This window comes from Lepus europaeus, chromosome 7, assembly GCF_033115175.1.
Source record: "Lepus europaeus isolate LE1 chromosome 7, mLepTim1.pri, whole genome shotgun sequence".
In the NCBI taxonomy this organism is placed as follows: domain Eukaryota; kingdom Metazoa; phylum Chordata; class Mammalia; order Lagomorpha; family Leporidae; genus Lepus; species Lepus europaeus.
In genome coordinates, this window is record NC_084833.1 from 18,746,208 (window position 1) to 18,770,399 (window position 24,192).

Below are 24,192 nucleotides of genomic sequence, written 5' to 3' on the forward strand. Positions count from 1 at the left end.
AAAAGAAAGGCAGAGCAGCATAGAGAGAAATACAGAAATATATCTTACATCCTTTGGTTTACTCCTTAGTTACCTGCTACAGCCATGGCTAGGTCAGGCCAAAACTGGGAGCCCAGAACTCTATCCAAGTCTCCCATGTGTGTGGTCAGGGCCCAAGCACTTGAGCCATCATCTGCTACCTCCCAGGATGCATTGGCAAGAAACTAGATCAGAAGCGGAGCAGCTAGGACTTGAACCAGCACTCCAATATGGAATGTGGGCATCTCAAGCAGTGATTTAACCCATGTGCCACAATGCTGACCTCTTCCATGAACTTTTTGGAATGCCCTCATATACATCTCTTTTAAGCTCCCTAATCGTTTGAATGCAGGTGTTCTGTTTAAGTGAAAATCTGGAGGGCTGTTACATAGGGGCATCAGGACTAAAGCCCAAGTCTTTCTAAAATCTATACCTTTCCTTCCTTCACTGGGCTGCCCCCTCTCTCTGAGTTGCTTCTGAAATATCTTGTAGGTCAGTGGCCAAAGACACTGTGAAACTGCCTATCACCTTCAGCTCAAACCCCAACCCAGCTAAACTGCCCTTCAGGAAATATTAGCTTGGGAAGATTGAGACTACTGAGAGGAGAATGGTGACTCTTTCATGGTGATTTATATAAGCTGGGAGGAATTCGTGTATGTGTGCATTCAAGGTGCTTCTCTGCTCCCTACATCTTAGTGCACCTTTTAGGTTTCCTTAACAATAGCATTTTTAACATTGCTTTTAATTAGATGAATTAAGAATATTCTCTGATGTTATCACCCCCACCCGCCCCCCTATCACCTCCAGTTCCCCACTGCTGTGAGAGTACTGCGATTTCCATGGTAACAGGACTGCCAGCCAAGGTTGAGGCTGGTCGGAGGAAAGCTATGGGCAAGCCCTTCTGGGGTGGTGGGCCCTGGATGGGCTTTCCAGGTGGTTAACTTAAAACAGTGAAAATAAAAGTGCCAAAAAGTCTCTAAGCAAGTATATTAGGATTACCCTTACTATTTTTTGGAAGAGAACTCACTCTCAACAGAAATGAGAGTCCTTCCCTCTCCTGCACACCCAAGTTCTCTTAGGTGAATTAAGAGTCACCCCATTCCCAGCCTCAACATCTTCCTCCTCCCTGTGGTTAATTTGTTTCTCCCTAGATTTTGCTATTCTTGGTAACAAATTGTTTCTCCTCCCATTCTTTTTTCTTCCTTCTTTCTCCCTCACCCAGAGAGTTTTCAACGTTCTTTACCCCATGCCTGCTGACCAGCGGAGACATGTCAGCATCAACTCTGCCCGCTGGCTGCCAGAGCCAGGCCTTGGGCTGGCCTACGGTACCAACAAAGGAGACCTGGTGATCTGCCGACCAGAGTGAGTTGCTCAGGGGTGGGAGCGGAGGGCCACGGGACTGAGGACAAGAGTAATCAGCATTCACTTGTGGGGCTGGCCAGCCAGAGGGCTCCTCCAATGAGATCTCAATCCTGCAAGAGCCCGCCCCGTTGTCCACAGCAAGCCTTAGAGGATCCTCTTCCTCAGGACCTGTGAGCTTAGCCCTCCAGTTCTAGGTACAGTCGAAAGGCTGGCTTCGGGATGGTGTCTTCTTAATCTAATGGCAGTGTTCTTTTCCCTTGTTTTCCGTGGCTCTCTGGTTTCCTAGGGATAGTACAGCTTCCCTGCAGGTACACGTGTAGATATCAAAGATTCTTTTTTAAGCCCTTTTTGAAAAATGCAACAGGTGGTCTTGGGCTTGTGTAAATGCTACAGACATTAACTTGAGAAATAAAATTGGAAATAAGGCATTGTTAAACCTCTGATTTGTCAAGCCACTGGTCTCTAACAAGCCTGTGTCTGTCCTGCCTGTTTTCCTTTCTGCTTCTAGCTCTTGCTCATAATAGTGAAAGCACATTGAAAAGCTCAATTTAAAGCCAGCAGCTGTTTTCTGGTTTTGAAGTGGGGAGTAGAAGGGGACAGGGAGCCCGAGCATTCCCGTCTGAAGTCCTGATGACACCCCTTTCCCTCCCTCTGGCATTTCGGAGGATGCAGGTCTACCCAGCATCATTCACACAAGACCCTGGGAAGCAGCCAGGTTTGTCGTCCATTTCCAGACTCAGCCAGGTGGGGAGTGTGAAGCTGCGCTTCCTTGCAGTTCAGGCTGATTGCTGCATGGGGCACCGCAGGGCGCCAGCCGTCTAAATGCCACTTCTGCCTCCAGGCTGCCCTGATGCTGTCCTTCACTTGGCGCACTCTTCTCCGGGGGTGTTCCGCCGACCAGAGCGTGATGTCTGCCAGGCGCTCTGGCCACCGGGAGTGTCTAGAGGATGTGTTTGGATCAGTTCTTGTGGCCCGCTAGGTGACTGGTGATTGAGCCTTTGTCACCTGAGTTAGGTCAGTGGCCCTGGAGAGAAAAAATGTCTTTCCTAGGGCAGCTCTTGCTTTGCATCTTGAATTTTTGGAGCTCCTCTCAAAGACGGGCCACTGTTGAAGCCTGCCCTAGCCATGCTGCTCCTGTTTCGCTTTGCTCCTCGGGGTCTGTGTCCAGAGAGCATCTTTCCCCATGTCCTTGAGTCTTTCCAAAGCACAGCCTCCCTCTTCCACAGCTCTGCTACTGTTAGCCCAGCACTGAGTTCTGACCTTCCCCCTGGTCTGCCCAGGATCAGTCTGTCCTGAAATACTTCTTTTCCCCAAATAACATGAGGCTGATTGTCATCTCTTCCTCTTTTCTTAGAAATCCATAAGAGAATCCAATAGGCATCTCTTCCAAAACTGGCACAGAATTCTGGACCAGAATTTCACTCTTACGACATCATAGTTCCAGATGTTCCTTCTGTTCCCCAGCAGCCTCCTTCAGCACTGGTTTTCTCTGTGGTTCCCACCACTAGCCTTTGTCCCAGCCACACTCCCAGCCCCTCCGATGCAGTGTGATCTGCTCTGACAGAGGCGGTATCTCTAACCCTGGAACCCCAACCGACGCACTTGATGTGAGTCACAGACACCTCAGCCAAGCGTGGAGCTGGCTCCGGCCTCTGTTTCTCTTCCCATCTGTCAGCTTAGCATCTCAGAGTCTCAGCAGGCTTCCGCCATCTTGGCTGCCTGGAGAACTCTCTTACCAACAGAAGCCAAGCCACTCCCCTAAGATGGCAATAGCTTTGGACATCAGGCACTGTCCCACCACAGAGCAAGTTACCTTAGACCAAAAGACAACTAGTTTGACCTGTCCTTTTTTTGTGTTGCTGTTTCTTCTAATTTCTTCATTTGGGGTGGCAAAGGCCCAAGCCTTAGAGAGAGAAATTTAAAGATATCACATAAATTTCACATAGGTGTGACTTTGTCCTAATTAAGCTTCTCCGTGTCTCGGTCACCTTCATATCTGTACAGTTTTTCCTTTAGGCAAGGAAAGATAAGACGAATGTACAGGTAAGGAAGTTAAGACTTACCCAAGGCCTCCCAACAGAGGAGTGGCAGATGTAGGTGCCCTAGCTTTCCGGTCCACAGCTCTTTTCTAGAATTGGTTTGGCGCTTTTTTTTTTTTTCCTTCTTTTTAAGATTTATTTATTTATTTAAAAGGCAGAGTGACAGGGAAACACACATACATACACACATACAGATAGAGAGGGAGAAAGGGAAAGAAAAAAAAAAGAGAGAAAGATCTTCCATCCACTAGTTCACTCCCCAAATGCCCACAACAGACAGCCAGGGCTAGCACTCCATCCTGGAGGGAACTGAAGGACCTGCCGTTATCCTCTGCCTTCTCAGGTGCATTAGCAGGAAGCTAGATTGGGAGCAGAGTGGCTGGGACTCAAACCTGAGCTCTGATATGGGATGCAGGCATCATAAGCTTGCTTAACTTGCTGCACCACAGCACCCGCCCCATCACTGGTTCTTAATTTTTTTCCATTCAAGAACCCATTTCAGTTCTGTTGAAAGGATTATACTCTGTAGCATAGACAAAGGAGAAGACACACATAATTTTCTAACTTTTTAAGAACTAGTTAGGAACACAGCCCTAGATCATGTTGAGGCACTTAAGCAGGTCAGGTGACTGGTGCAATGGGAAATTAGAGGAAAAGTGAGAATATTTGCATCTTTTGAGATGATTGGTCTCTGGCCTAACATGAGGAGAACAAATAAACAGGGAAGTAGGAGCCTGGGGTTGTTGCCTTTTTCACAGGCAGCTGCCTATCCCTGGTGACGCAGCTCCCTGGCACACCCATTCCTAGGGGCACAGGCTCCAGCAGCCAGCTGGCCCAAGATTACAGCCCTCCCTCTGAAACAGGTGGTTGTCTGCCTTTGTCCCAGGCACAGGCAGCTGCACATCATTTTGTGCTCTCTCAATACTGCTCTTGATTTCTCCTGCATTGTCTTAGCCTCAGCACTCTCTCCAAGCACAAAGACAGAGGGAACAAGCTCCTTGGGCGTCTCTTCGTAGTACTAACACCCCACTTGATGGTAGAGGAAGGCCTTAGGAAATACTTCATCTCCCTGGGAGAAGGAATTATGAGGACAAGCGAGATGAACAACTGGCGCGTAAGCCCCTGTGCCAGGCCATCTCAGTGGCCAGCAGAGCAGCCTCCCCACCCTTCCTAGCAGTGAGGTGCTCCTTTCTCTTTTATGTGGCTCTCTCCCCATGTGCTCCTCCCAAGCTGCTGCTGGGCCTTTGGCTGGCCCCTACCCCGGCCAGCACCCTCACCAATACACAGCAATGTGAAGCCCCAGAGCGATACACAAGGATGACCGCTCACTTCAGGCTTCACAGACCAGCCCTGCCGATGGAAGATGGGGCTGTATTTCAGGGAAGACCCCTGCTTCTCAGGGGCAGCTCAGAATATGTAATGGAGGGTCTCGTGGCAGAGGAGAAGTAGGCTCAGGCCGTGGAGCAGCTAGTCTGTTGGCCAAGTGTGGGACTCCTGACTAAGTCCCAGCTCTGCTGCTTCAAGGGAGCCTCCATTGTAAGTGGTAATAATAATCAAGCATCGTCGCCCAAGGAGGAGAGACGCTTCTGCACCAGAGCGGGAGCCAGAGCTGCCACAGAGACCCCATCGTTCAGGCCAACCAGCAGAGGGCATGGGGCTGAAGACCAACCTTCTTGGACACAGTTCTTCTTTGCAAGGAGACAGCTGGGTGGCCCAAGCCTCTGCAGTCATGTAACTAATAGAAGGAAGCATAGGGGATGGTGCTGTGGCACAGTGGGTTAAAGCCCCAGCCTGCAGTACCAGCATCCCATATGGGTGCCAGTTCAAGTCCTGGCTGCTCCCCTTCTGATCCAGCTCTCTGTTATGGCCTGGGAAAGCAGTAGAAGATGGCCCAAGTCCTTGGACCCCTGCACCCATGTGGGAGACCTGGAAGAAGCTGCTGGCTCCTCACTTCAGATTGGCTCAACTCTGGCCATTGCAGCCATCTGGGGAGGGAACCAGCAGATGGAAGACCTCTCTTTCTCTCTGGCTCTACCTCTCTCTGTAACTCTGTCTTTCAAATAAATAAAATAAATCCCAATAAATAAATAAATATGTAAAGCCGAGATCATCAGGAGCCTGCATTGCAGCCTAGTGGGTAAAGCCACCACCTGCAATGCTGCCATCCTATTACAAGAAGAAGAAGAAGAAGAAGAAGAAGAAAGCATGGTCTCAAAGGGAATATTCCCCAGAAGTTGCGAGGTTCAGAGCCGTAAGATCCGTGGAGAGAGAGTGCTAACCACCGAAGAAGCCACACCGTCTCCTAGGTGTATTCAGGAAGTCCAGGAAAGTCCCTGCAGTAAGGAAGTTGTTGAACCAAGCCCAGAAGCTCTGCCTGCAGAGGCTGTGGAAGAGAACCAGGTGTCAAGTGGAAGTCCCTTTGAAAGACTCGCCCTGATTGGCTTTCCCGCTCTTCTTCATCCCCTTGTGTGTTTGTCTAGCTCCCAGGAAGAGCCAAGAGCAAACAGTGACTCATTCCTCCTTACTGAGACCCAAGAGGGAAGGAGAGGGTTGAGATCACTCTTCAGCACTCAGACTGAAATTGGTAACCTTGGTATGGAAGGTAAAGAGTTTCAGCAACCAGAGAGGGTGTCTGCTAACTGCTCCTTGGTGAAGTGCCTGGAGTTTAAACCAGGTGTACGGGCTTGTCCCAGTCAAGCTCTCAGACCACAGAAGGAAGAGCATCTCAGGGCTTAGAATTATACCTGCCTGTGGGAGCAGAGATGCTGGGTCGGGAGGGAGCGTGGATCAGTACGTGTGACCCTGCCTGATTGCCCTTGTTTTGTTGGGCAGCTGGCCTCCTCAGTAGACAGCCCAGTTCATGGCTGTGGGCTGATGGTGCATGACCCCCGAAAGGAAATGTTAGGGGGAAACCTTTGGCCTGCAGCATCAAGCTGACAGTCACAGTTCAGAGCGTGGGCCTTCTAGTGGCCTCTTTCTGAGAGTGGAAGGAAGATTCCTGGCCACACCATGCGTAGTTTGTTGTCGGTTTGGTGTGAAGAGCTTTGTTGTCACTAATTAGCCCTGGCTAGCAAGAATTACAGAGGGAGGATTTGCCAGGAACCCACATGGTATTGCAACCTGTCAATAAATCCTGACAAGCTTGTAAATTAGAGGCTTCCTGGCAGCTGGCTTCACATAGTCCTAAGACAGCCAGGGTTTGCTTACCAAAAAGTGCCATGATGATGTTCCTGGAGGCCTCTGCTGTCAACTCCTGGCCATTTGCCTCTTCCCTGGCGTAAGGTCACCTTCTCTCACCTTTGCCCTCCAGTATGTGTTCTCAGCTTCTAACCCCACAGAAGTATCTGGGTGTTTGGAGGAGGAAGGAGATCTACTACTTAAAAGGATGGTATGAGGACTGCCTCGCCAGACCCAGAGGCAGGCCGGCCTTGTAAAAGGAGCGGGAAGGGTTCGTCCGGTGCAGTGAAAGGACGAGCACTTCTGTGTGGCTATGACCTTCCCCTTCGATGGGGTGCATGCCCGGTGTGGTGATTCCGCTGCCTCTTGGGATGCCTACATCCCTTATTGGTGTGTCTGGGGTCAAGTCGCAGCTCTGCCTCCAATCCCACCTTCCCGCTGATGTGCACCCTGGGAGGCAGCAGCGATGGCTTAAATGACGGGGTCCTTGCCACCTGCATGGGAGACCCAGATTGAGTTCCCAGCCCCTGCTTTTGGCCTGGACCAGCCCAGGTTGTTGTGGGCATTTTGGGAGTGAAACAGCAGATGGGAGATCCCTCTCTCTCTCTCTCTCTCTCTCTCTCTCTCTCCCCGCCCCCTTCCCCTCTGTCCCCATCTCTTTCTGTGTCTGCCTTTCAAATATTAAAACAAAATAAAGAAGCGAGTATTTCCTCAGGTGAATCCCGGTACCCAGAATCTTAGGGAGCCCCCTAAAGACAGATCTGGGTGCTCAGTGCCTAGTGCTTTTGCCTTTTACCTGAGGCAACACACCCTCCTAAGACAGTGTCCTCCATCATCCAGGCCCTGTCAGGTCTCTCCTATTACTTAGTCCTCACGTTTAGGAAGCAAGCACCTCATCACCTTCCCGAACTCTTCTTATTCTGGGTAATCCTTACAACTCAGTGACTTTGATCTATTTGTTATCCACAGATGAAAGTTCTTTCGGTAAAAGAGGGTGACCTGGTTGTCCAGATTAAATAGCTTCTGTTGGGGTTTGTCTTAGTCTACTCAAGGAGCCATAGCGAAATACTATAATCATGGCGGCTTAAACAGCAGAAATGTGTTTGCTCACAGTTGTGGAGGTCTGAGGTCAAGGTGCCTGCATGTTCTGGTTCTGGTGAGGGCTGCCTCTGGCTCAGACGTGCTGCTCTGTTGCTGTGTAACAGAAAAGCCCCAGTCCTGTCAGATTACTTCACACATCGCACTTCACCTGATTTGCCGCCTGGATCCCTATCTGCAGATACATCCATTTATTTATTCCATAAATAAATTTGAAGGTCCATGATTCAGTTCACAGCAGATTTCTTCAAATACGTGTGCATATCCTGTCCCATCGAGGAGCAGAACAGAATATTCAGAATCTCTTGGCCGGCGCCGTGGCTCAACAGGCTAATCCTCCGCCTTGCGGCACCGGCACACCAGGTTCTAGTCCCGGTCGGGGCGCCGGATTCTATCCCGGTTGCCCCTCTTCCAGGCCAGCTCTCTGCTATGGCCCGGGAAGGCAGTGGAGGATGGCCCAAGTCCTTGGGCCCTGCACCTGCATGGGAGACCAGGAGAAGCGCCTGGCTCCTGGCTTCGGATCAGCACGATGAGCCAGCCGCAGCAGCCATTGGAGGGTGAACCAACGGCAAAGGAAGACCTTTCTCTCTGTCTCTCTCTCTCACTATCCACTCTGCCTGTCAAAAAAAAAAAAAAGAATATTTAGAATCTCTCTTATGATCTCTCCATGCACACTGGAGAGCTACTGAGTAGACTCAGACTCCTTCCCGCCTTCTGGCCCCACAGTTCAGAGTGGCACCATCTCTGCCCTCAGCTGCGTGGCTGGTGCTGGGTAATATTTCTCCAGGGGAGAATCACTAAAAGCTTAGCGAGGATGGGCGTTTAGCCTAGTGATTAGGACACCTGCGACCTATATTAGAGTACCCTAATGGGTCCTGACTCCAGTGGTGATGGCTCAAGTAATTGGGTCCCCACGGCCCACATATTTCTGGCTCCCAGCTTTGGCCCCAGCCTAGCCCTGACCACTGCAGGCATTTGGAGAGTGAACCAGCAGATGAGAGTGCTGTTGGTCTCTGACCTCCAAATAAATAATTTGCGTGGGTGAAGCAGGGTAGGCGTTTGGCCTAGAAGTTAGGGTGCCTGTACCCCATTTGGAGTGCTTGGGTTTCATGGCTGCCTCTGGCTCCTGATTCCAGCATTCAGCTAATGCTTACCCTCGGGGGCAGCAGGTGATGGCTCAAGTAGTTGGGTTCCTGCCACTTACATGGGAGACCTGGATTGAGTTCTCAGCCTAGCCTAACCTAGCCTATTGGAGGCACTTGAGGAATAAACAAACAGATGGGAGCTTCTCTCTCTCTCTCTCTCTCAAATCAATCATTTTTTTAAAGATTTATTCACCCACTTGAAGATCAGAGTTACAGAGAGAGAGGGAGAGACAGAGAGCTCTTCCATCTGCTGGTTCCTCCCCAGATGGCTGCAGCAGCCAGGACTTGGCCAGGCTGAAGCCAGGAACCAGGAGCTTCACCTGAGTCTCCCACATGGGTGGCAGAGGCCCAAGTACCTGGACCATATTCTGCTGCCTCTCCCAGGCAGGGAGCTGGGTTGGAAGTGGAGCGGCCAGAACACGAACAGATACCCATTTGGGATGCCAGAGTCACAGGTCCTCTTGAACCCACTGTACCCTAATGCTGATCCCGATCACTTTGTAAAAGGCAAAGCAGCCTTGTGTTTTGGGACCCACCGCAGTCAGCCAGGATTGCTGCCTGAGGTGGCAAGTCAGTGTAGAAGAAGAGACCTTTGCCTCTTTTCTGGTTGCTGGGCAACAGTGGGAGAAACTGCTTGCTATCCCAGGGTAGGGAAAGGTTGGCAGCCCAGACAACTCAACAGGTGGGTGACCTACGCTGCCTGCAGTCCTGCTCATCGCCACTCGGGGGTCTCTTCTCCCACCCCTGTAAAAGGTGGTGTATTCCTCAGGTCTCTTGTGTTCTCAGTGTACCTTTCCCAATGGCTTGTCCCACTGACACTCGCAAAAGAGGCTCCAGGTCCAGAAGAGAGCAGTGAGGGCCATTTTAGCTCTGTGAGGACTTTTCTCTTTCTCTTTTTCTAAAGATTTTTTTAATTTTTTGAAAGGCCGAGTTACACACATACACACACACACACACACAGAAGGATATTCCATCCGCTGGTTCACTTCCCAAATGGCCACAATGGCTGGGGCTGTGCCAGGCAGAAGCCAGGAGCCAGGAGCTTCTTCCGGGTCTCTCATGCAGGTGCAGGGGCCCAAAGACCTGGGTCATCTTCTGCTGCCTTCCCAGGCTCATTAGCAGGGAGCTGGATTGGAAGCGGAGTAGCTGAGACTTGAACCAGCACCCATTTGGGATGCCAGTGTGGCAGGCAGCAGTTCAACCTGTTGTGCCACGATGCCAGCCCCAGTGAGGACTTTTTCCTGCTTAAGACTTCTGAGCTCCACGCAAATGAAGGATGCTAAGATGCCTTTGTTTCTTTCCTTCTAGCCCTGTGGTAATGGGGAAGGACCCAGGGCTGAAAGCCTGTGCTGGGTTTGTTTTGGAGCCTCTGCTGCTGAGGACTTGGCAGGCTCTTTGGCAGGGCTGTCCGCAGCACGTGTCTCTCCAGCGGGCCTCCCTCCAGCCTGTCTTGCCATCTGAGCTCCTTTCTCCATGTCTGAACACTTGGAACCCACTGCTTGCATCTGGTGTTGCTATCTTTTAGCTGTCTCTTACCGCCTAGGAGGAACTGGTTAGGCTTTGTCTGCAGGGAGGAAGAGACTAAAACCACCTATCTGGGCGCTCGAGCTGTTAGATTTCTCTGAATCGTCCCAGCACGGAGCATCCTGGTGAATGAGCATCTCTGGTCCTGCTCAGCCCCTAGAGAGAGGGAGGATCAGCTGCCAGGCCACAGCCCACGAAGCGCAGGAATTGTAGGAACTCTTCTTCTCTAATGCCTTCCGCCTTCTCTTCTCTGCCCTTCCTTACTGAATTTCAGGGCCTTAAACTCTGGGGTTGAGTACTACTGGGACCAGTTGAACGAGACGGTCTTCACTGTGCACTCCAACAGCAGGAGCAGCGAGCGGCCTGGGTAAGCTGGTGAAGTGGGAGGGGAGCAGCCGGCCAGAGGGTGGTCCCTGCCTCCTGCTTTGATGGACCTCTGAGCACTGCCCTCAGACAGGCTCCAGGCCCCCTCCACCAGAGCAGTTCCTCTTTGATCTGCTCCCTGTATCGAGTTTCTGCAGTTTCACTTGAGAGGATTCCCCACTAAAGAAAAATAAAATCTCAGGGGCCAGCATGGTGCAGAGGGTCCAGGTGCCGCCTGCTACTCCTACATCCCATAGGAGCACTGGTTCGAGTCCTGGCTGCTCCACTTCTGATCTAGCTCCCAGTAATGCACCTGGGAAAGCAGTGGAAGCTGGCCTAACTACTTGGGTCCCTGCCATCCCCATGGGAGACCAGGATCCTGGTTTTGGCCTGTCCCAATCCTGGCCACGTGGCTATTTGGAGAGTGAACTAGCGAATAGAAAATCTCTTTCTCTCTGTCCCTCCCTCTCTTTCTGTAACTCTTTCAAATAAATAAAAATAAATCTTTAGGGACCGACGCTGTGGCATAGCGGGTAAAGCCGCTGCTTGCCGTGCTGGAATCCCATTGGGCACCAGTTTGAGTCCCAGCTGCTCCACTTCCAATCCAGCTCCCAGCTAATGTACCTGGGAACACAGTGGAAGATGGCCCAAATACTCGGGATCCTGCTCCCATGTGGGGGACCTGGAAGATCCTGGCTTTGGATCGGCCCAGCTCTGGCCTTCTTTGCAGCCATCTGGGGAGTGAACCAGTGGATGGAAGATCTCTCTCTCTCTCTATCTCTACCTCCTTCTCTGTAACTCTGCCTCTCAAATAAATAAATATATCTTTTAAAAATAATAATAAAGGGGCCAACGCTGTGGTGCAGGGAGTTAAAGCCCCAGCCTGCAGCACCGGCACCCCATATGGGCGCCAGTTCGAATCCCGGCTGCTCTACTTCCAATCCAGCTCTCTGCTATTGCACCTGGGAAAGCAGCAGAGGATGGTCCAAGTCCTAGGGCCCCTGCGCCCATGTGGGAGACCTGGAAGAAGCTCCTGTCTCCTGGCTTCGGATCAGCTCAGCTCTGGCCATTGCGGCCATTTGGGGAGTGAACCAGCAGATGGAAGACCTCTACCTTTGTAACTCTGTCTTTCAAATAAATAAAATAAATATTTTTTTAAAAAGTGAACAAAACCTCTGCTCATAGAGCTTTTAGCACACCCTTGACTCCCTCCCATCCCAGCCACAATATTTAGGCACGTACAGGATACAAAAAAAGATGGCACTGGAGAGATGCCGCCATCTGTCAGAAGACCTGGGCCCCAGGGACAAGGCCTCTCCAGAGGCCAGTTAGAGAGTATCTGAGTTTCTTATCACTTAATTCACTAGTAAAGACAGGAGTATTTTGAGAAAACAAAGAGCTTAATTGATGATAAGCCCAGGACACAGCTAGATGAATAGTCCCAGAAGCTGCAAGAAATATGTCTTGTGACTATCTGAAAAGTTCTCTAGTGGCTGGCACTGTGGCGTAGTAGGCTAAGCCTCTGCCTGTGGCACCAGCATCCCATATGGGTGCTGGTTCATGTCCTGACTGCTCCTCTTCTGATCCAGTTTCCTGCTAATGCACCTGGGAAAGCAGTAGAATTTGGCCCGAGTGCTTGGGACTGTACACCGGTGCGGGAGACCTGGAAGAAACACCTGGGCCATAGCCCTGAACATGTGGCCATCTGGAAAGTGAACCAGCAGATGGAAGATGTCTCTCTCTCTCGCTCTCCTCCCTCCTCTTCTCTCTCTATAATTCTTCCAAATACACAAATAAATCTTTTTTTATTTTTTACTTTATTTTATTTTATTTTTGACAGGCAGAGTGGACAGTGAGAGAGAGAGAGACAGAGAGAAAGGTCTTCCTTTTACTATTGGTTCACTCTCCAATGGCCGCCGCGGCCAGCACGCTGCAGCCGGCACACCGTGCTGATCCGAAGGCAGGAGCCAGGTGCTTCTCCTGGTCTCCCATGGGGTGCAGGGCCCAAGCACTTGGGCCATCCTCCACTGCACTCCCTGGTCATAGCAGAGAACTGGCCTGGAAGAGGGGCAACTGGGACAGAATCCGGCACCCCGACTGGGACTAGAACCCAGTGTGCCAGTGCCGCAAGGCAGAGGATTAGCCTGTTGAGCCACGGCGCCGGCCCATAAATAAATCTTAAAAGAAAAAAAGAAGAAGAAGAAGGAAAGTGAAGTAGAAAGGATCTTCCTCCACTGCTGCCCTCGTTGGCCCAGGGAGCTCAGCTAGGGGCTTCCTGATTCTGAACAAGAGAGTCTTTACAGTCCAGTCATCTCTACACACAGCTCCCCACCGCCACCACCCCGGATGGCCTCTGTTTAAGAGAGTCACTGTACCGGCTGGGTGTACAAGGTTCAGTGGTTCTGTGGCCTCCTTTCACGGTCCCGGGACAGGAACTGATCTCGCAGGAGAACATGCACAGACCAGTTAACCCCCTCAGGAGGGCACAGCGCTCTCTTCTCAGCCTGCAGGCCCTGGCCCACACTGTGCCCTGAGGATTGGCCCAGATCCAGCAGGACTCTGAGCAACGCGGTCCCAAGCCTGCCTGACCTCGGTCTGCCTTTCTCTCTCTAGAACCAGCAGAGCCACGTGGAGGACAGACAGAGACATGGGTCTGATGAATGCCATTGGGCTGCAGCCCCGGAACCCCACCACGTCTGTGACATCTCAGGGCACCCAGACCCTGGCCCTTCAGCTGCAGAACGCTGAGACCCAGACTGAGGGGGAGGTGCAGGAGCCGGCGACAGCAGCTTCCGGGCCCGACGAAGGTGGGAACCGTGCAGCACTGGAGGGGGAATCCGACCTGGGCAGGGAGTTGGGAACATCACCAGCCCTCCCTGAGAGACCTGGCCCGAGGCTCCAGACCCTCAACGTGGACCCTTCCCCCGCCAGGAAGAGTGCCCCTCCCATGTCTGGGTAATGCCCCTGGGTGGCATGAAGGCCCTGTTTGGCATGGACGCCGTGTACCTGAGCTGGGCCACTGGTCCAGCAAAGCTGGGCTGCTCTTTCCTCTTTTCTCAGCTCCCACCAAGTGCCCTGACCTCCTCTCCCCTGAGACTTTAGGACCCAGGGAGTTTTCCAGAGAGAGCACAGAAAGTAGCCCACCTTGAGAGGGCTGGGAGAGACGTGCACCCCAGGCTTTGGGCTTCCAGGGCCAGCCACAGGGAGCTTGCCTTCCCCGCTGGCGTGACAGACTTGGGACTGCCACAGTGTGGCCCTCTTGTGCCTCTACTGTGACCCTGGTTCATTGCCTTTTTGATTACAGCCTGGCATACCACCAGCCCCTTCCTATCACCTATGTCAGGTGTGGCTCAGCCAGCCTCAGCCCTGGCGCTCTCCGCTGGCCTCACACCTCCCAGAACCAATTAGCACTTCCCAGCAGCAGGGCCCAGCCACTTTGGAGTCCGGCAACAGCTGTGTTAAACAAGCTGTTCTCACTTTCTGTCTCTCCTCATCCCCTACCCCCGCGCCCCCTTGCTGGTCCTAGCTCCGGACGCACATGGCTTCTAGTCTGGCTTGAGCCATTTGCTCAGATCCAGGGGAGGAGACGCCCCAAGGTGCATCAGGCAAAGAGCAACAGATTGGCCTGGGTGTCCCCAGGGCATGGCTTTCCACCCTACAGTTCCCACGGGACACTGTCCCTCTCACTGTTGTGAACTGAAAAGTCTCTAGGTCCCCTTTTGGCCTGTGGCTGTTGGCAGGGTGGAAGCCCCCTTGGTGGGAACATGAGCAGCTGGCAGTGTAGCTTTGAACTTCAGTGTTTCCTTCAGCCATCTCCAGCCTGTGTTTGCAGGTTTCTGCGTATTCTGAACCACCTTGGAGTCTTCCAGGCCTTGACCAGGAAGCCTGAGAACCTGGCACACAAGGAACCCCCATGGGGGTCTGGCTCTCTGTCAGCAGACTGGCAGCCTCTGAGAGCCCTGAGGAACCCTGCCCGTGTGAGGGTTACCTTTGAGGAATTTTGGGAGGTGGGCTGTCATCTTCAGCAGCCCCCTCTGATTGCATTTGACCACCATTTATTGGCTACCATGTATCAGCCACCTGCTACAAAGACAAATAAACCTTTACCTTCCCCGAGAGGGAAAGGTACACCTAGGCATGTCATGCCTTCCGTCTCATGAGGCCCTAGGGAGCACAAAGGAGGAGGGTTCATACCCAGCCTGTGGGGCTCAGGGAAGAACTTCCAAAGGGGTTATCCTGAGCAGAGTCTTCAAGAAGACAAGTAGGGGTTAGGCCAAGTGAGGCTGGAGAGGACAGCACACGCAAAAGCACAGGTTCAACAATATCACAGCACACCGTGCATGGAGGACCACCAGCAGGATGGTGATCCTGGCCTGCCCAGCGCGTGTTGAGAACTGAGGCTAGGTGAGTTGGGGAGGGCAGTACAGGGGCCCTGATTGGAAGTGAGACCTCTGTCTAAAGGCCAACACACCAGGGGCCCTAGGGCCAGGGGCTGATGGCTTGAGAAGCGCAGGCCCTGGTGTGTGACCTCCCAAAGAGTTCTTTGTTTTGTCTTGGGTAGCATCCAGGCCATTTCTGGCCTCCAGTCAATTATTAAGTTCCTTTCTTCCTGTGTGGGGCCTAGGGACAGAGGGTTGACAGGAGGGAGGGAGCTCTCCCAGTTTCAAGAGGTCCTCATTCCTTGCCCCCCCCCCCCCAAGGAAGAGCAGGTGGCAGATGGTGAGCCTTGCTGAGGCACGTCACCGGAGCAGGGCCATGGCTCACTGCTGTTGTCCATGCCGAGTGCTCTGGGCCTCAAGCCCTTCTTTCAGAAGGCATTCGGCCCATAGAGTGAGCATTCAATAAGTTTGCATTGAATTGTTAAATTAACACAGAGGGGACACTATTCTGTACTACTATAGATGTAGACCAACTCAATCGCCACTAGAAATATTTTAAATAGAAAAAAGACAAGACATTCGGATGTGGGGCCAGTCTGGGAAGGGTACAGGGAACTGGCTGATGGTGCCTCTCTCCAGCGTTCTCTCTCGTAGGCCAAGAGCCCTGTGCCGAGGAACTTTGCCCACTGCTCTGAGAGCAGACTCCTCTCCCGAGAGCACTGCCACTGTCCCCTCCTGGCACAGGAGGACTTTGGGGACTATGTGGAATGGAGGAGTTGCGCTGAGGCATGATTCTAGTGTGCTGATGACGGTAGTTAGATCAGCTGTAGTATCCTGGGCTCCGGTCAGGAAAATGCAGATGTGAAAAGGTAGGGCTGGAGGACCAGGGCAGCTCCTCTTTGGGCCCCCGAGCCTCGGTCCCCTCTTCTGCTCTCCTGAACAGTGAACCCCCTTGAAATGCAGTTGCCTGGAATTGTGGGAAGTTGCTGATCACCTTGGGCTCTGCATCCAGAATATACCTTAGGACTTGCCAAGGAAAATATCCCTGTCAACACTGAATCAATTTACTGCTTTTCAAAGACAAAAAGAGATGATTGTGCTTCAGAGGAAGGGCAGCGTGAATCCTGACCAGGGCTGCCGTTGCCCTCTGGCCCTAGTGTTGTCTAATCTTCAAGGATGCTCCAGGTGCCTCAGTGGCTCTAGCCTTGCCTTAGAGTGCCCAGGGGAGACATGCAGCCCACAGCTCTGTGGTCTGCAGCCGTCCTCACCCAGCTCTGGGGAAATCACACACGGCTATGTTTTTAAGTCCTCATGCACTCTATTTTGAGCACTTTAATTGTATCTAAAATTGCATTAGCTACCATGAATCCAAAGGTATCACAGAGGGAATCAGACGTTCAGAGATGAAGCCAGCAAGTCTGTTCTCAGAAACCAACTGGACAGGTCAGTGCTTCTCCCACAGCAGGGGGAACGGGACAAGATTGCTTAAGTTTGGAGCCCCTGTAAGCGGCTCGGGAGCCCTCTCAGCCACCCAGACGTACGACGTCTCACAAGTGCACACTGCGCGGGAGCCCTCTCATCCACCCAGACGTACGTCTCACAAGTGCACACTGAGTGCGTCAGCATGTGCCGGATGCTGGGCCCAGAAGATACTAAAACTTACTCAGAGACCTTCTGGAGCCCACAGCGTAAGCGAGATGCCACAGCCATGACTGCGAGCACGGAGGTGCCAGGCATCGCCGGGGTGCGCAGCTGGAGCACTAGGAAGACTGGTGGAAGAGATGGCATTCGCATCGGCCGTTGAGACCACGTAGAATGAAGAGCTGAGGAGCTTTGGGCACAAGCCGAGCAGAAGGGCTGGTGTGGTGGTGCAGTGGGTAATACCAGCATCCCATATGTGCATCAGTTCATGTCCCAGCCCCACTTCTGATCCAGCTCCCTGCTAATGCATCTGGGAAAAATAGCAGAAGATGGCCGAACTTACTTGGGCCCCTGCCACCCACGTGGGAGACCAGGAGTTCCAAGCTCTTGGCCTTGACCTTGCCATTGGGGCCATTTGAGAATTGAAGATGGAAGATATCTCTATGTCTCTCCCCCTCCCCATGTAGTTCTGCCTTTCAAAAAATTAAATCTTTTTTTTTTTTTTCTTTTTATAAAAAGAGTACTCGCTGGATGTCCCAAGTCGTGCAGGGAGAGAATAGGGTGAGCACACAGAGACAGAGCTGAGTGTGCCATAGTAAATGTTGTTGGGTACATAAAGAGGGGTGGGCAGGATAGAAGGGTCAGGAAAGTGGTGAGGGCCTGGGCAGAGGGTCTAGGTAAGGGTTTTGACTGTTGTGAGGATTCTTAGAGCTGCTGGATTTTGAGCAGGGTACAGACTTAATGAGAGCTTAATTAGAGTGGTGATTGCAGCAGCATGGGAACTGCATGGAGAGGAGGAGCCTGGAGGCAGGACCAATCAGGAAACAGCCCACAGGCTGGCATGGTGGCACAGTGTGTTAAGCTGCCACTTGCATTGCTGGCCTCCCATATGGGCACTGGTTCAAGATTCAGCTGCTCCACTTCTGATCCAGCTCTCTGCTGTGGCCTGGGAAAGCAGTAGAAGATGGCCCAAGTCCTTGGGCCCCTGCACCCGTATGGGAGACCTGGAAGAAGCTCTGGGCTCCTGGCTTTGGCCTGGCACAGCCCCAGCTGTTGTGGCCATTTGGGGAGTGAAAATCAGTGGGTGGAAGATGTCTCTTTCTCAGCCTCTCCTTGTAACTCTGTCTTTCAAATAAATAAAAAATGAATCTTTTAAAAAAAGAAAAGAACCCATAGTCATGGTGACAGGCAGCTGGGGCCACAGCCATGGGCAGCACTGGGGAGGACAGAGGGCTCCGACTGCCGTGCTAGCAGCAGTGCCACCATTGGGCCTCTGGGGCCTGGGCTGCGGCCACTCCCTGAGGCCCCAAGGCAGCCTGGGGAGGTCTTCAGTGTGCAGTGTTCTTGGAAAGCAGGGGGCACTGCTGAGGACACAGGGAGGTCCCCCTGAGCAGCTCACAGCTGCACGGGCACCAGGCCTGACCTGTCCTCTTGCCTCTGCCCCGCCAGGTGGAGGGCTTTTCCCCTGAGAGATGTTCTGAGAGTCTGCAGTTGTCTTTCCTCGGCCCTGGGAGCTGGATCCGAGCTTCCCAGGAAGAGGCAGGGCAGGCACTGGGGCAGGGGCCAAGTCCACCAGGAAGACCGTACAAAGCTGTGCAACACCAAGAAGAAAGGGAGCTACTGGGCTTTAGACACAGCTGAGCTGTGAAACTGGCTGGCCTGGAAACCCAGTTCTAATGAGACAGGCAGAGGAAAGGGACCAAGGAGGGGGCAGCAAAGAAAGTCTTAGAAAAATCATTTGACAGCAAGTACCCCAGAAAAGAAGGGGAAACCCTCACCTTCAACAACCGCAAAACTGCAAAATCCCAGAATGGCCAACAAGTGGCCAAAGGACACAGATCAGTGGCTGAGTAGGGCCATCCATGCCCAGCAGCCCGAGAGTGCTAATCGAAGTTGCCCTTAGGCTTGGCCTGCCTCTCTCCCCACTGAGGGCCTTGGAGCGGGTTGGGGAGCAGAAGTGGGGACAGCTTGAGACAGAGCACACTGCTGCTGACCCAAAGGGAGTCGCAGCTGCCTCTGCCTAGCACTGCAAAGTGGTATTTTGGGGTTGTCTGAGGTCACCCAGCTAATGAGTGGAAGAGCTGAGATTTGAGCCATAGTCCTGTGTGTTCCTTTGCGGGGGCAAAGCCCTTCTTTCCCACCCTTGAGCTGTAAGTTGAAGCCTCAGGCCTGTGCTGGGCAGTTGGCTGTCTCCGGTGAAAGATGGTGTCAGGCATCCAGCCCCAAAGACAGCGAAACTGCAGAATAGTTTGCTAAGACTGGTGGAGTAACTCCTTCTAGGGAACAGTCAAAATCCAAGCTTCCCCCAGGGCTTTTAGGAGGCACCACAAGTGGAACCACACACAGAGCGGACTGCCTTTGTCCACAACCCAGCCCTGGATCTGGGAGCTCCCCAGGCACGGAGAGGGCCCCTCCTTTAGCCGCGCTCAGATGAGCCTGCCGCTAGTGCCCGAGGGTTCAGTAAAGCTGACCACTTCCTTCCAGTCCAGCTCTGCCTCTTTTTGTTTTAAGATTGATTTTTTTTATTTGGAGGGTAGTGTTACAGAGAGAGAAGGAGAGACAGAGAGATCTTCCAACCACTGGTTCACTCTCCAAACGGCTACAATGGCCAGGGCTGGGCCAGGCTGAGGTCAGGATCCAGGAGCTTCCATGGGGGTGCAGAAGCCAAGTACTCGAGCCATCTTCTGCTTTCCCAGGTGCATTAGCAGGGATTGCAGGTGGAGCAGCTGGGACTTGAACTGGTGGGGTGCTGGCATCATCAGGTGGCAGCTTAACCCACTACGCCACACGCTAGCCCCCAGCGCTGCCTCTTCACTGGCTCCCTCATGCTATCCCATCTAGGTCTTGGGTTTCCTACTAGTAAAAAGTATGAACTTGATCACTGTGGGTGGGTTTTTTTCTCCATTTCAAGACTTGATTGATTCTCACAATGACAGGGTTGGACTTCTAATTCCTGCTTTCAGCCTAGAGTCCCCCAGCTCCTACTAATGGCTGCCTGTCTTCCCCAGCAGCTAACTCCCTCTCTTCTGCTTTGTACCTTCTAGGCGAGGGCTCAGAGTACGGTGCGAGCGGGGAAGATGCCCTGAGCAGGATCCAGAGGCTGATGGCGGAAGGGGGAATGACAGCTGTGGTGCAGCGGGAGCAGAGCACCACCATGGCCTCCATGGGCGGCTTTGGCAACAACATCATTGTCAGCCACCGCATTCACCGTAGCTCCCAGACGGGCACTGAGCCTGGAGCCGCCCGCACCTCCTCGCCCCAGCCCTCCACCTCTCGGGGACTGCTCCCGGAACCTGGGCAACTGGCAGAGCGAGGCCTGAGCCCCCGGACAGCCTCCTGGGACCAGCCTAGTACCCCTGGGCGGGAGCCACCCCAACCAACCCTGCCCCCTTCCTCCCCTGTCCCTATTCCTGTCTCCCTTCCCAGCACTGAGGGACCAACCCTGCACTGCGACCTGACCAGTAACAGCCACCTTTCTGATGGCGGCGGCGGCGGCAGCAGGGGGGAAGCCGCAGGCTCCAGTGGGGAGCCACGGAACAGGTAGAGACAAAAGTGCGCACTGGTGCCTCCCCTCGAGCCGCTGAGCAGAAGCCGGACCTCACAGCTGACTGGGAACTGTGCACGCAGGAGAGCTGCTGGCTGCATCCGGGACAGGAGTGAGGGTGGGGGTCAAGAGGAGTCAGAGGTAGCAGGCCTGTGGCTTGCCTCAGGGGACTAGAGCCTGCCGGGATCTGGAGCCCAAGAGAACTACACTGCTGGGCCTGGTGTGAGTGGAGGAGCAGGTGGGTGTCCACCGTGAACCCCCCCTTCCTCCTGGAGAGCCTCAGCCCTGGCTGGAGAGCCCCAGAAGAGTGAACAGTCTTCCAGATCCGGGCCAGGCCATCCTGGACAGAGGCCCACGGGGCAGCTTTGCCCTGGCCGCCTGTTGAGTGGGTGGTGCCCCGAGGAGCCCAAGGACTGGGGGAGCAGCCCGGCCCAGAAGCCACCTCCATCTCTGAGCCTTCCAGAGCTTCAGCCTCTTCATCAGCTCACCCCACAGACCACAGTCAGGGGTCAGGCTGGGCTCCCAGAGTGCTGAGCACAGGGACTTCCTGCACTTGTTAGTGGGGGACAGCGGGGAGGTGGCAGGGGCAGCCTGCTAGCCTGACGTTGGGTAGGGTCTAGGGAGGGTGGGCAGGTCCTCCCTCAGGAGTGGGGGTGTTGGCTGGCCCGCCCCCAGGGCTTGTCCACCTGGCTCCTCCCTCCCCCATGGCCCTCAGAGCAGCACCTGGGGGTGTCAGTATTACCTGAGCCTAGGCCAAAGCTAGCCCAAGGCTGGGGGAGGGGCGAGACTCCAGGTCAGAATGTGAGGTCTTGGTCTGTGATCTAAGGTGTTGCATGTGGAATCTTGAACTGTACGTGTAGTTTCTAGTGGAGAAATCAAGGCTCTGATCATTTTGTTTTTAGTATGAAAATGTGATTTCCTTTTCTGTCTGTCACTCATCATAGAAACATTGTGGTGGGAGGAGAGGGGCTGGTCTACTGCTACTGAGGGAAACACCAAAGATCTACATCATTAAAACGATGAATGCCCCTCGCCAGGCTCCTCTCATTTGTCTCCGTGAGATGCAGGCTGGGGTGGGGGGCCAGAGGCACTGAACTGGGCCAAACCCAAGCTGCTCCCAGGCATTGAACTGGCGCTAGCAGGGGAGCCCAGTCAGACCCCACAGCTGGAGCTGAGGGGGTAAGGGCTGCCACTTCTTCTTCCTGCGGGTTCTCTACAGACCAGGGCAGCCTTCCAGTAGTGGGCAGGACTGTGGGCTGGGACTCAGGGGTATCTGGCCAGGAGGCAGGACCCACTGCAGCCTGGAAAGCCACCGCGGCCGGTGTCTTGGTTGTCTGCTGACCTCCCACAAAGGTGCTGTTTGCTGGCTGCCCAGATCTCTGTTTTCTTGGTGTTCTTGGTGCGGTGCTGAAAGTCCTGCCCTATTCATGGGCCTCGCCACTTCAAGTTTGCAGCCAGTCAGAAAGTGGGGGAGGAATATTGCCCCTCCACTCAGATATAAAGAAAAATCTGAGCAACTCCAGGGCTTTCTACTGGCAACCAGACCTCGCAGGGTGTCTTTGTGTGCTCCGTTCTGCCCCTGATGCCAGGCGATATCACAAAGGTAGGTTCTGTCCCAACAGAGATAAAAGATAAATTCACAGACAGGGAAAGAAAATCAGTGTGAAGAATTATATAGCTAAGAGCACTCAACTTTTCTAGGAAGATTTTTGAAACTGAACTCTGGATTAAAAGGCACGTCAGCTGGCTGTGTGACCTTGGGCAAGCCACTTGTCTCTTCTGGGCTTCACTTTGCCTTGGTAGGATGCAGAGCTTGTACTACACGACGTCTTCAAGTGGCCCCTAGGTTTGTAGTCTCGAATCCCTCCACGTTCAGAGAGCACGGGGGTGGCTACGGCAGGCATCTTAAAGAAGCAGCACCTCGGGTAAGCTTTGAAGGGTTGGGGAAGGGAACCTCCCATTGCTCCACCCAACAAGGATGTGAAGAGGCCCTGTGGATAAGGCCGTCCAGCTTTAGCCTTGCCTGGCCCTGCCTCTGCCTGTTGGGGCCCCCTGCCCAGCGATGGAGCCTCCCAGCCTTAGAACCTGTGCAGGCCCCTTAGTACAAGTTGTGGAATGGGTGGGGCAAGACGTGGCAGTCCCTTTTAGACATAAGGAAATAAACAGAGTTCTGCCTGGGGACACAGTTGGTTCAAAGACAGAGCAGAGCGACTCAACTGAGTTCTTGTCCCCCATCCTCAGCTCAGCTCAGCTCTCCAAGGTGCCAGTGTGGGACTGCCAGTGGCAAAAGTCCCACCCCGCGGCAGGGGTTGCAGGAGAAACTAGAGCGGCTTTTGCGTCACAGCTTGTGGAAGAGCTCGCGACAGCGGTTTGGAAGCATTTCTGGTTTCTGTGGCCTTCGGTCCTTGGAGTCTGCTGTCCCCAAGTGACTGTTTTAAGGACTTGCCCCTGCACGCACACACACACACACACACACACACTCTCCCAAGACCACCCCCCTCTCCGGGGTCCTAGCAGGAATGTGGCAAAGTGGAACTAATGCAGGACTGTCATGGATTGTCACAAGAACCAAATGAGCCGCTTTCTTCCTCGGTGTGGTGGGGCAAGGACCTTCAGGAATGAGGATCACGGGCGACCCCAAGATGGCTTCTCTCTCTAGTCCGGCCAGCCAACTCCAGCCCCAAGTTCCCAACTCAGACCCGTCTTAGCTCTTGTCCTCTGGAGCGCTTGGCGAAGCCCACAGCCAGGGCCTTGCACGCTGGCTCTTGCTCGGGTCCCCGCCTCTTCTGCGCTCCCTCCTCCGCCGCCCCCACGCGGCCCTCGCCAGCCGGGGAGGGAGGGTGGAGGCGGAGCGAGATTTGAGTTGTTTTTCCCGGAGAAGGAACCAGCCGTCGTAATGTTAATGAGGGTGTTTGCGTTCAAAGAGTTTGGGGTGACAGGTCGCGGGGTCCGGGCGCAGAGGGGCGCGTCCGATGCTCGCCAGCTCCACGAAGTTCCGTCTGGAGAGAGGGAAGCTCCTGCCTGGCTGGCGGCGCAGGGCGGAGGCCGCCCGGCCGCGGCCGCGGTGGAGCTCTCCGAGGTGCTGAAACCCGCTTTCGGCCGCGCGCTGCCGAGGCCCGACGTCCGGGGGCTGGCGGCTCGCTCTCCCGGGTCCTATCCCAGACTCCGCCCCAAGTGACCTTGTGCGCCTGACTCTCCCTCATGGTGAACTCGCTGTCCGTGCAGCGGTTGGATCGGTCACGGGAGAGCGGATTGTGTGCGCCTTCCCCAGCCCGGAGCGCGGGAGCAGGGACACCGCAGGCTTGGGTGGGGGAGGCGTGCTGCCTGTGACAGGCAGGGTGCTCACCCCCGCGGACCCTCCCCTGGCCTCTCCTTCCCGCGCCTCCCCTTGCCCGACGGCGCCCCTCCTCTCGGGCTGCCGGGCAGCCAACGCTCAGCCCCAAGGCTGGAAGCTCCTGGCGCTCTGCCCCGACGGAGCCGTGGTGGCAGAAGTCACCCTACCCACCCATGCCCTCGTGTTGGGGTCAAACACTCAGCGTCTCCGAGGTCAGTCTGCAAGCGGGACTGTGCAGGGAGGTGCTTTCCCCGAGAGGAGCGAGAACACCTCGAGGTCCCGGGTGCGTGGTCAGGGCCGAGGCAGGGAGTGCAGCCAGACCCGGCTGCCAGCTCCCTCCCCAGCCCGCGAGGGGGCGCGCGTACCCATGACAACGCGGACACCCCCACCCCCTGGAGGGCAGAGCCCCCAGCTCCTCAGCACGGGCGACTGTGGGCGCTGTCCGCCCTGTGCCAGAGCCGGGAGCCGCGCGCCGGCCCCAGGGAGGGCGCGAGCCGCTGGGGTCTCCGAAGCCCCGGGTGGTGACCCCAGTGCATCGCCGCTAGGTGACCGGCCCTGGGCGGGCGGC

The 24,192-nt window shown here is 54.2% G+C and overlaps 1 protein-coding gene across 7 annotated transcripts in view; it reads left to right on the forward strand.

Annotated features, from left to right (window-relative positions):
- AMBRA1 (autophagy and beclin 1 regulator 1) overlaps nucleotides 1-21,315 on the forward strand; it is a 226,038-nt gene extending 204,723 nt beyond the window's left edge. For 6 of the 7 annotated variants that reach the window (XM_062196222.1, XM_062196224.1, XM_062196223.1 and 3 more), the window contains 4 exons: nucleotides 1,241-1,380; nucleotides 10,638-10,730; nucleotides 13,340-13,533; nucleotides 19,791-21,315. In XM_062196222.1, the coding sequence (XP_062052206.1) occupies nucleotides 1,241-1,380; nucleotides 10,638-10,730; nucleotides 13,340-13,533; nucleotides 19,791-20,290 (927 nt within the window). In that variant the 3' untranslated portion in view covers nucleotides 20,291-21,315. The remainder of the gene's footprint in view (nucleotides 1-1,240; nucleotides 1,381-10,637; nucleotides 10,731-13,339; nucleotides 13,534-19,790) is intronic. The other variant, XM_062196227.1, reaches the window with a different exon arrangement.
- The last annotated feature ends 2,877 nt before the right edge of the window (nucleotides 21,316-24,192 follow it).